Source organism: Otolemur garnettii, unplaced genomic scaffold, assembly GCF_000181295.1.
Source record: "Otolemur garnettii isolate 467f Iridium unplaced genomic scaffold, OtoGar3 scaffold00026, whole genome shotgun sequence".
In the NCBI taxonomy this organism is placed as follows: Eukaryota; Metazoa; Chordata; class Mammalia; order Primates; family Galagidae; genus Otolemur; species Otolemur garnettii.
The window spans coordinates 2,039,244-2,050,837 of record NW_003852421.1 but is presented as its reverse complement, the minus strand read 5'-3'; the positions used below and the strand labels follow the sequence as shown (position 1 = coordinate 2,050,837).

The following is an 11,594-nucleotide window of genomic DNA, read 5'->3' as shown; positions in this document are numbered from 1 at the left end:
TTGCAGTTGTCATTGTTGCTTAGCAGGTTCAGGCTGGGTTCGAACCTGCTACCCTATGTGGCCGGCGCCCTGCTGACTGAATTATGGGTGCTGCCAAAGTGTTTGGTTTATTGAGTGAGGTAGAGCAGTGGTAGATCCTGACTATTAATTACCTGAAAGATTTGTTAGCATGTGGGAATATTTGCTGACATTTTGCAGTTGTGCTTTTTTGGTTTTAATTTCTCCTCTGGACTTTTTATAGGCTCGTGCTGTGCATTAACATACAATACAAATATTGATGAAGATAATACTGTTGCCCTGCTACCAAATGGTAACAATACTCATTTTTTTTCTTTCTTTAATTATAAAAAAACATACTGTGAAAAAAAAGTCAATTCATACGGATAGAGGAATGCGAAGGTCTTCCCTTTTATTCCTTTCTCTCCAAACTCACTCTCCTTCTTAGGAGAACCCATTGTTAGCTATTTAATGCTTATTCTTCCACATTATAAACTTATAAATCTATAAGTCCAAAAGTTGTAGCATGAATTACAATATACTACATTGTTTCTCAATGTACTTTTATTCCCAAGCTTCATATTGTAAACATTTTTCCATATTAGTCCATATACTGTTTGTGATGTCTTGAAGATAGTCCAAAGAATCGATGTACCATGATTTGTCTTCAGTAGAAATTTAGATTATTTCTAGTTTCACTCTTATAAATATTCTTGTACATACAATGTATAAAATAATATCCTAGTATTTGAATAAGATTGTATATGTATAAATGATATTCTTGTGTTATAAATAAGATCCTTGTATGCAGTTTATTACACTGATAATCTGTCTGTTCAATTTACCTTGCTTTCTTTTAGTCAGAGAACATAAGTCATATTTTTTAGTTTCTCTTTGATGGAATTATTTGATTCATAGGGAAATTAATTTTATCACTGGATAAAGACACTTATGAAGAAACTGGACTTCAGGGTCGTCCATCTCGGTATTCTGGCAGAAAGATTATGAAATTCAGTAAGTATTTGCATTCCATCAGTTTCTAATAAGCCTATAATCTTCTTACAGCAATGACTTGAATTGCCTCTAATCTCTTTATTTAGAAAATAGCTTTTTCTTATCTGTAAAACTTCTGACTCAAGGAGCTTCATAGAGGGTAGTGTGATGCTGTTAAATCTATTTCTCTTCATTAATAAGACTATGTTTAAAGATCATAGAATTGGACTAGTCCATTAGCTATATATGTTTTAGGTCAGAAATTCAAAGTAATAAGCCCATAATAGGGGTTTATAATTTGTTTTTCATAAAGAATTCCCTTTGATTTTCCTATGTCATAAATACCAGTAGAAGTTCACTTATGAGTGGAGAGATGTTCTGCTGACAGTGTCTGGCTAGAATGTCAATCTTTAAGCCTGCCAAATCCATAAGTATTACAGATTAAAGTTGACCTCCCAAGGTCCTCTGCCCTTGGTGTTTGACCTAGAGAAATACATGCATTTAAAATGTCTGTTGTGCTTGCTTTAGCAGTTTATATACTAAAATTGGGATGATACAGAAAAGATTAGCATGGCCCCTGTGCAAGGATGACACATAAATTTGTGAGGTGTTCCATGTATTTTTTTTTTCTTTTTAGGGAAAGGCAAAAAAAAGTCTATTGTTATCAGCGCTCAGTGACATTTTTGATTTGGTAATCCAAAGGTAGTGCAAGATGAACCAGATAATTTTACTATTCATAAAATTTCTGAAAATTCCAATTTTTTAAAAAATATAATACTTTCTCCTTGGTGTAAGCTGTATATCTATGAATTAATTATATATGCCCTTTTTTTCATTTTTAAAGTCATTTCCATTGATTTGATGGATTTATCCTTTAACCTGGATTCTAAGAAGTATGAAAGAATATCTTGGTCCTTCAAGGAAAAGAAGCCATTGAAATTTGATTTTCTTTTGGCTTGGCATCATACAGGTATGAAGAATAAATTGTGTCATGGTACAGCTATTTTGAAATCTAATTGTAAATTTAACAAGAGTGATAGGAGGGTTGAATGTTTTTTTATCCCTATGGCCAAGCTGCTCCAGCTGTTTTAACATCTCTGAATACAATAGTTCAGGATTATCTAGGCATATAAGTCATCTGCCTCAGTCTCCCTGGGCTATATACAGAGCCAGAGATCTTGACAGTGGCTTCAGAGGAGCTAACTTTTATCTGTTTCTCCCCTTCTGTCCGGCTTGCCTCAAATAGCCTTGGCTCTACTATTTTAACATAGCACCAATTACAGTTACACATAATCTGCTTGTTCATTATCACAGGTTAATAACTAAGGCATACCTTTAAATGTCAGGTTAAATTTGTTGTAACTTTTAGTTCATTAGAACATGAACTTTAGTTAAGTTTGATGTTCACCAATTTGGGTACTCTGCCTACGACTGCCATCTGTGGTGCTCCTTTTAGAAGTGTATCTTTGGTCCATCCCGAGATTATAATGAATCAAGTCATCAGGGATTATGATGGTGTCGTATTTTCCTTGGAAGGCAGGGAAATATAGTGGTCCATTTTAGAAATATGCCTATCTGTCTGTACATTGTGGAAAGTATCTGATTACCAGGAGCTCCGGGTTGCTTTCATGAGTCCTAAAATTGGACTTTGGCACCTCTCCTTCTTCATGGTAGGTAGAAAAGAAGGCAGAGAGACCTACTGAAATTTCTGTCACGTGAAGTCTTCTAAGAGGACCATCTACCCATTGGGCTTTGGATAGCTCTCTGTTCCTAATGTTCCTAATTATTGTACTTTTTAAAGAAAAAAAGCTTTATTCAAATTAATATGAGGGTACAATATTTAGGTTATGTTGTTCTCACTTCCAGGGTAAAGTTCCATTTGTAGAAGAGCCAGCCCTTCACCCAGGGGGCATGTTTTACACCCCTAATTATTGTACTTTAAGGGTTGATCAGAAACTGTGAAAGGTCTGAAATTTTCCACTATTAGCAGGCTAACAAGGTGGCCGCCCACAGTGTTACGGATGCTGGAAGAAGACACATAACTTCTGGGTTGGAGACAAAGGACTTAATTCCTCATAGCAATAGCAGTGGCCAGAATGTATGAGGGTTTTCCTAAGAGACAGGACCAATAGGATAGATGGAGGGAGGGATGGGATGGAAGGGGGATTTTTAGGGGAATTGGATCATGCAGTTATAGAGGTTGAGAAGTCCCATGATAGGCTCTCTGCAAGCGTGAGACCCAAGGATGCCAGTAGCATGGCTCAGTCCAACTCTGAAGGCCAGAGATTCAGGAGAAAAGATGGTATAACTCTCAATCCAAGGACAAAAACCTGAGAACTGGTGCAAGTCTCAGAGTCCAGAGGTGAGAACCTGGAGTTCCTATGTCCAAGGGTAGGAGAAGAAGGTATCCCAGCTCCAGGAGAGAGAAAGGATGAATTTGCCTTTCCTCTGCTATTTTGTTCTGTCTAGGCCTCCAGCCAACTGAATGGTGCCCACCTACGCTGAAGGCAGATCTTCCAACTCGATCTACCGACTCACATGCCAATTTCTTCCAGAAACACCCTCACAGACATACCCAGAAATAATGTTTTAAGCCATTATTAAGGTATACAAGTATACTAGGTCTCCCTTAAGCCAGTCAAGTTGACATTTAACCATCACCCAGAGTATCAGCATTTGCCCCCATTCACCAAGTCTCCTTTCCCATGGAATGACGCAAAGTAATAATGAAAACTGGGGCTAGATAATGCTGGTACGTGCAGTAGGTTGCTTTATAGGACAGGAACCTGGAATTTAAGGAGCTGAAATCTTTCACGAAGGGCAGTAAGCCTGCTGATCTCTGCCTCAGAGAGAGGGAAGGAGACATTATTTCTATTATACTCGATATTAAGCAGGCTTGCTCTTTGGCCTGGAGCAGGGCACTATTTTTATCTTCCAAGGCTTTTGGCTCTATAAACATCCCTGAAAAGTTATACTGGGTTTTACTAGGTTTTCAAAGGCAGGCTTCAGTGAGATCCTATCATCATTCATTTCCTCCAGAAGATTTCTTTAATGAGAGATTATGCAAATGTGCTCCTTTCTCTGTAGAGTTCTTTAATGTCGTTTGTACATCAAGAATGCTTTTGGTTTTATGTATTAAGTTGTAATTTTCTTTTTGGAGCAAATGATAAAGCTAGTATGAGTATGATCTGAAAGTATTGTACTTTTCCAGGAAAAGTATGAAAGAAGATGAATGCTTACAGAACTTGGGCACAAGGAGTTGGAAACAGCTTTAAGTGGTTTCAATTTGAATACAGTTTTGCACTGCTTCCCCCTTACTTAATCATACTTGCTTCCAAAAAGGAAATGGGGTAGGTTCAGGGAATCGCTGCACTTGTTTATGGTATTCAAATGGATTTATATGGTTTGTTTTAAGGTATACAAGAATCGTTGCTGATGTCATACTTTTCCAGTTACCAAATTCAAGAGCATCAGCCCAAAGTATCCCTGAGCACCTTGAGTGATCTCCAGTGCCCCGTGCTGCAGAGTGGTGAACTCGAGGGAATGCCGGAGGTGTCCTGCAGTGCTCTGGAGCTCTTTGATTGGCTTGGTGCTGTCTTCAGTAATGCCAGCCTGTGGGTATCTGAACTCCCTGGATTTTGTAGGGCTTTAGTTTGCTGCTTATTTTTAGTACCAGCTTAATATTTGGAAGTGATAATGCGATGGCTATAAATGTTGCTTTCTTTCTTTTTTCTTTTGTGACAGAAATAATGAGCCTAATAATTTCATATCAACCTATTGCTGTCCTCAGCCAAGCACAGTGCTGGCAAAAGCTTACTTGTGTACAATCACTGGTTTCATACTTCCAGAGAAGATATGTCTCTTACTAGAACAGCTCTGGTGAGAACCTTTTGCCTTTTATATCTTGCTTGTCAGTGCCACTGTGACGTGTTAGGGGTAGTGCTGATATTCCACATTGCAGGGTCCCCTTTTTTCCTTGCTTGGGCTCAAAGTGTACTAACATTACCTTCTTAAACAACATATTTATCCTTGCTGGTGGGAAAATTCCGTTTCCCAATACTTCTTTTCTTATGAAAAGCAAAAGAGCAGAGTTTAAATATGCACCTTGAAAATAATTGTTCATTTTCCCTGTTCAAGACCATTTTGGTGCTGTTGAAGTTATAATATCACTTAAAAACACATCAATCTGTGGAACAAATTATGTTCCATAATCTGTGGAACAAATTACGATCTGTTTCACATATTGAAGTTCTGCAAAATATTTAATTCTGAAATGGGTGGGGAGGTAAGTTGACCATCTGAATCCAAATCACATCTAAGATTTTTTTTTTTCTTTTTGAGGCAGAGTCTCACTATATCTCCTACCTTTGGTGTAGGGTGCTGTAGTGTCACAGCTCACAGCAACCTCAAAGTCTTGAACTTAAGTGATTCTCTTGCCTCAGCCTTACAAGTAGCTGGGACTACAGGTCCCCGCAACAATGCCCAGCTGTGTTTTTTGTTGTTTTTGTAGTTGTCGTTATTGTTTAAAAGGCCTGGGCTATGTTTGAACCCAGCAGCCTGGGTGTATGTGGCCGGCACTTTAACCACAGAGTGATGGGTGCCAAGTCATATCTAAGATATTTTCCAGCTCCAAAATTCTGTGTATCACTGGGCATTAATAATATGTCAAGAATTATGTATAGTAGAATAGATTTTTCCATTTGGGGGGCACTATGTAAATAAGTACCATGTGTCTAATGTAAGGAAACTCAAATCCTATATTGAAAAGATGATTAATTGAGCATAATCCTATTTAGTAAGTATGTCTTCTTAATCTTCCCTTTTAAATTGTCAGATTTAATTCTTGAAGGTTTTTCTTTTTAAACCCAACATCTTTTTTTTACATTTATTAGTTTAGTACTTTGATATTCTTGAGTAAGATGTCTGGATTTCAAAAATCTGATGAATTAATCTTGTGGTGTTTCGGTTAACTGAGACTCTGAGAATGGCACTCTTAATAAGAGAGAAACTGTTCTTATATATGTTATGGGATTTTATTTTTGTTTTGATTTCTTTTAATCTTAAATGACCTTCCAGAATAAGGATGGGGGACAGGTGAAATTTGTTCTGTGATTGTGGGTTTATGGAATTCACAACATGGCATTAGGAATTTAATCTACATCTCCTAATTGTTATCAATTAAAGCTAACATTTCAGCTTCATTAGAACATCAGAAATAACACTTATCCTGAACAAATTTTTTAAAAATGTAGACATTCCTTTCTTTCCCTGTTTATTAAGAATTATCTTGTTTTTTCAGTCACTACTTTGATGAACCGAAGTTAGCTCCGTGGGTGACATTGTCTGTCCAAGGCTTTGCAGACAGCCCTGTTTCATGGAGAGAAAATGAACATGGTTTTCAAAAAGGAGGGGAACATTTATACAACTTCGTAATTTTTAATAACCAGGACTATTGGCTTCAGATGGCTGTTGGGGGAAATGATGACTGTCCACCATAAATAATACAAAATTTAAAAACATTTTTGTTTACGTGTATGCTCATTCTCAGATTTTTTGATGCTAAAAGACTGTATATACTCAGGCTTATGTGATGATGACATTTCTCAGATCAGTGTCTGCCAGCATTCTGCTCTGGACCTTGGGCTTATCTGTGACAGTAGCTGAGCCTGTTATCTAGTAAATAATTTGTAGTTGATCTCCCTCTGTCAGTGTAAACACAAGGTTATGGATGACTACATGGTAGAACAGGCTTCAGTGGCCAGGGACTTGGTGACTATTGGACTATGGCATGTGATGTGTGCTGTTACTCATTACAACTTTTTCGGATAATATAAAGAAATCCTTGAAGGAGAAAAATGATGTGAAAGGAAGGGGTTTGATGGAGGGTAAAAGGTGGGACCACACCTATGGAGCATACTGCAAGGGTACAGGTCAAATCTGTTAAGTGTAAAACATGAACGTCTTAACACAATAATCAAGTAAATAAGGTGAAAGCTAAAAAAAAAAGAAAGAAAGAAAGAAAGAAAGAAAGAAATCTAATATCATCTTTGCGAGGGCAAGTCCCTATTGTAAGTACTGTTCATGTATTACCTCATTAAATTTATCTCCCATTATTTCTTTAAGTAAAAAACATACTTTGTGTTGTGTTTGATAATTCTGATGTCATTAAGTTTCACAGTCCAAGATAGTGGAAGAGGCAGCAGAAGAGCAGACAAAGCTTAAGGCCCAAGGTAAGAGGGCCAATAGATCTCCTGGTGTGGGACTCTAAGATAATAGACTTAGTGTAAGTGTAAACTGTGAGTAAATCTGTTTGCTTAACCTATTCCTCCCCTTTAGCCCCTGGAACAGCAGGAAAGATTGCCTGTCCTGAGGGAAAACATCTCCCTTGAAAGTGTGGGTATGTGTGTGTATGTAACAAACTGATCATATAGAAGTGGCCAACATAAGGAACTGGGCCTACTGTACTGATGTGTATGTGTGGTGTTATGTCCAGTCTGTGAAAATTAGGTCAACTTGAGGTGGATGATGTAGGGTGGTAGTCAACTATATGGAGGTTCTACGGTATATACACTGTGTGTTTGTGCATAAACCACAGACAGCCCTTAAGATGGTTTGTTTGTGCAATCTAAGTAGTCTGTTTTGAGGGTTTTTTTTTGCAGTTTTGGGGCAGGGCTGGGTTTGAACCCGCCACCTCTGGCATATGGGGCCAGCACCCTACTCCTTTGAGCCACAGGCGCCGCCCAACCTAAGTAGCCTTAAAAAGTCTCAATCTGAAAATTTAAAGAGTTAAAACAGCTTTTCAGTGCCTTCCAGGTAACTGACAGAAGCAAAACAGGTTGTCTTTGGAAGAACTCAGAAATAGTTTTAAGAAATGTAAGTTCAGGCTGGGTGTGGTGGCTCACGCCTGTAATCTAGCACTCTGAGAGGCTGAGGAAAGTGGATTGCCTGAGCTCACAGGTTTGAAACCAGCCTGAGCAAGAGTGAGACCCTGACTCTAACCTGGGTGCCTATAGTCCCAGCTACTTGGGAGGCTGAGTCAAGAGGATGAGCCCAGGAGTTTGAGGGTGCTGTGAGCTATGATGCTATGGCACTCTCCCAAGGGTGACAAAGTAAGACTATCTCAAAAAATATATGTATATATATATATATATGTTTATAGTCAAAAATCCCAAACACATAAAATAGACAAGAGCCAGGAAAAATAACAGGCCTAGAAAGACTCAACAATATTAGAGTGACCAATATTTAAATAAAGGGGACTAAATAACATGACTATAAAAATACGTTAGCAGAATGAAAAAAGTACCCAAAAAATCCAGGGATGAAAAATATCACAATTAAAATTGAAACTTCAATTGATTGGTAGACAGACAACAGTATAATAGATATGAAGAAATGAAGGTGTTTTCAAACTTGTAAAAGCCAAGACCAGTTTAAAGATGTCCTTCAGGCAGAAAGAAAATACCTGCACAGAGGAATGAGCCCTGAAAATAGTAACATCATGGGTAAAAATATTATTTTTCGGTCCTCTTTAGAAGGTAGTTTAAGGCTTGGCACCTGGCTCAAGCAGCTAAGGTGCCAGCCACATACACCTGAGCTGGCCAAGTTTGGATCCAGCCCAGGCCACCAAACAATGGCGACTGCAACCAAAAAACAGCTGGGCATTCCCAGCTACTTGGGAGGTAGAGGCAAGAGAATCGCTTGAGCTCCGGAGTTGGAGGTTGCTGTGAGCTGTAATGCCACAGCACTCTACCCAGGGTGACAGCTTTAGGCTCTGTCTCAAAAAAAAAAAAAAAAAGGTAGTTTAAACAAAAATTATAAAGTAGTGTGGGATTTATGAATACATGAAAGTAAATAGGGGTCCTCAAACTATGGCCCGCAGGCCACATGTGGCCCACCAAGGACATTTATCCAGCCTGCTGGGTGTTTTTGCCGCGCTGGTCCTGCTTAGCAGCTGACTCGTCCCAGGCCCATAGTCCAGCCCTCTAACAGTCTGAGGGACAGTGAACTGGCCCCCTGTTTAAAAAGTTTGAGGACCCCTAGAACCCTAGGAGGAAAGAAGCATACTATTGTAAGTTTCTATATTATATGAAAAGTGATTTTCTTGGGCAGTGCCTGTGGCTCACTGAATAGAGCACCAGCCCCATATACCAAGGGTGGCCAGTGTAAACCTGGCCCTGGCCAAACTGCAGCAAAAAATAGCCAAGTGTTGTAGTGGGCACCTATAGTCTCAGCTACTCAGGAGGCTGAGGCAAGAGAATCGCTTAAGCCCAAGAGTTGGAGGTTGCTGTGAGCTGTGATGTCATGGCACTTTACTGAGGGCAACAGTGTGAGATTCTGTCTCTAAAAACATAAATAAATAAATAAATAAAAGTGATTTTCTTTAGCTTGTTATTTTAGTAGTTGCTTTAGGGTTTCTGGTACACACTTTTAGTTTTATTTATTTTTTATTTTTTTTAAGACAGAGTCTTAAGCTGTCACCCTAGGTAGAGTGCTGTGGCATCATAGCTCATAGTAACCTCAGACTCTTGGGCTTAAGCCATTCTCTTGCCTCAGCCTCCCAAGTAGCTGGGAGTACAAGTGCCCGTCACAATGCTCGGCTATAATTTTTGTTGCAGTTGTCATTGTTGTTTTAGCAGGCCCAGGCCAGGTTTGAACCCGCCAGCACCAGTGTATGTGGCCACTGCCCTATTCACTAAGCTATGGGCGCTGCCCACATTTTTAGCTTATGATATTCTACCTTCAAAAATCAGAGCTACCAAACTGACAAAACAATGGAATTACAAAAACACTTGATTAATCCTAAAGAAGAGAAAAAGAGGTAAAAGGGAATAAAGAACAAATGGGATGAATAGAAAACAAATAGCAAGGTAGGAGACTCAATTTAACCATATCAGTAATCACATTGAATGTAAATAGTCTAAACCTCCCAATAAAAGGCAAAGATTATCAGATTGGACTGAAAACACAAGAACCAACTATATTCTACCTACAAGAAATTAAAGGTAAAAATGGGTTAAAAGTAAAAGAATGGAAAAAGATAAATCACGCTAATACTAGCTAAATAAAAGTTGGACTGACGTCTGCCATGAAGCCTATGCAAGTTGCTGCCAGTTGGGGACGCTGGGGTAGGTAAGACTTGTCTGATTATTCACTTTGCAGAGGACAACTTCAACAACACATCTTTACCATCAAAATTGATTTCTAGGCTCAGTGCCCATAGCACAGTGGTTATAGCACCGACCACATGCACCAAGGGTGGCAGGTTCAAACCCAGTCCGGCCCAGGCCAGCTGAACAACAATGACAACTACAACAAAAAAATGTCCAGTCATTGTGGCAAGCACCTGTAGTCCCAGCTACTTGGGAAGCTGAGGCAAGAGAATCACTTAAGCCCAAGAGTTTGAGGTTGCTGTGAGCTGTGACATCATGGCACTCTGCCTAGGGTGATGTAGTGAGACTCTGTCTCAAAAATAGTAATAATAATACAGAATTGATTTAAAGATCCATGCTATAGAGCGGAACAACAGGGCAGACTAGAGGCATCATGCTGCTACTCCTGGTAGCTAGGAAAGTGGCCTTCAGCCACCTCTGTCTGAGGGATTCTTCACAGAAACATCACTACAGGGTCACTGTAAAGCAGCAGGAGACTTCAGGAGCCAATGAGAAGGTCTAGAGATAAGGAAGGTAGGTGCTTGGTATGGGCAGAGGCCAGCCTATCAGCCTGCTTTCCCATGGAGGGTTAGGAAAGGTAAAGTTTGGCCTACAGTGTTGCAAGTTTGGACTAGGCTGCTTTCTAGAGCAGCAAGTAGATTCAAACAGGATCCAGCAGCTGGGGTTGAACGCCAGGCACAGGGGCACAGGCGTTCTTCCATTGACTTTGCTGTTGGAAGGCACCACCATTGTAGGAAGACCACGTGCATGGAGGAATAGTCCACAGGGTCCTAGACCATGGCTGGTTCTCGCATGCCTGCTGAGCTTGAGTGGCCATCCTTGCCCTGAGCTGCATCTCCCAGGAAGGCCTCATTGTTGTCAGGGGACACTGATGGGCCAGCTGGGTAATCTGGCAAGAGCTTTGAGGCCTCTGTCTCATGGGGAATGAATGCTCATGAAGCAAACAGGCTCAGAATGAGGGTAAAGAAGTCAGGAAGACAGCTTATTTTTTGCTTTTTTCATTAGTTTTTTCTTTCCTTTTTTCTCTTACATTGTTTTTTGTTTAGTTTTTTTCTTTCCCTTTGATTGTATTTTTATTTTTTCATTTTTACTTGTTTCAAAAACAGGGGCTTCTCCATTTTTATTATAGTTTTTTAGCTCCTTTTATTCTTTCTTTTTTATGTCTCTCCTCTCTTTTGGTAGAGCTTTTCCTACTTTTCTCATCTCTCCCACATAAATTTCTCATACAACGCTGAAAATATCCTTTTTTTCCTTTTTTATCTTATATGATTACATTTCTAATATATTTTTTTCATTTCATTTCTCTGAGGGCTGGGGGTCACAGCATTGGTCTGGCTTGGGGGAGGATCACAGCAGTGGTCTGGCTCAAGGAGTCCATGAGCTCATGGTCTTGGGTGTCCTTCTCGTTTTACCTTTGTAAAGAAGGTCTTG

At 39.4% G+C, this 11,594-nt stretch overlaps 1 protein-coding gene and 1 non-coding gene across 2 annotated transcripts in view; both read left to right on the top strand.

Annotated features, from left to right (window-relative positions):
• Positions 1–6,520, top strand: part of RPP40 (ribonuclease P/MRP subunit p40) — a 9,784-nt gene extending 3,264 nt beyond the window's left edge. Inside the window, exons 3-8 of the mRNA XM_003788284.3 lie at positions 242–310; positions 916–1,011; positions 1,835–1,960; positions 4,406–4,604; positions 4,735–4,869; positions 6,290–6,520. Coding sequence (XP_003788332.1) covers positions 242–310; positions 916–1,011; positions 1,835–1,960; positions 4,406–4,604; positions 4,735–4,869; positions 6,290–6,488 — 824 coding nt within the window. The 3' untranslated portion in view covers positions 6,489–6,520. The remainder of the gene's footprint in view (positions 1–241; positions 311–915; positions 1,012–1,834; positions 1,961–4,405; positions 4,605–4,734; positions 4,870–6,289) is intronic.
• Positions 1,510–1,612, top strand: LOC111724806. The gene has a single exon (XR_002773028.1). It is a non-coding gene; the product is annotated as a U6 spliceosomal RNA (small nuclear RNA).
• Positions 6,521–11,594: the final 5,074 nt, after the last annotated feature.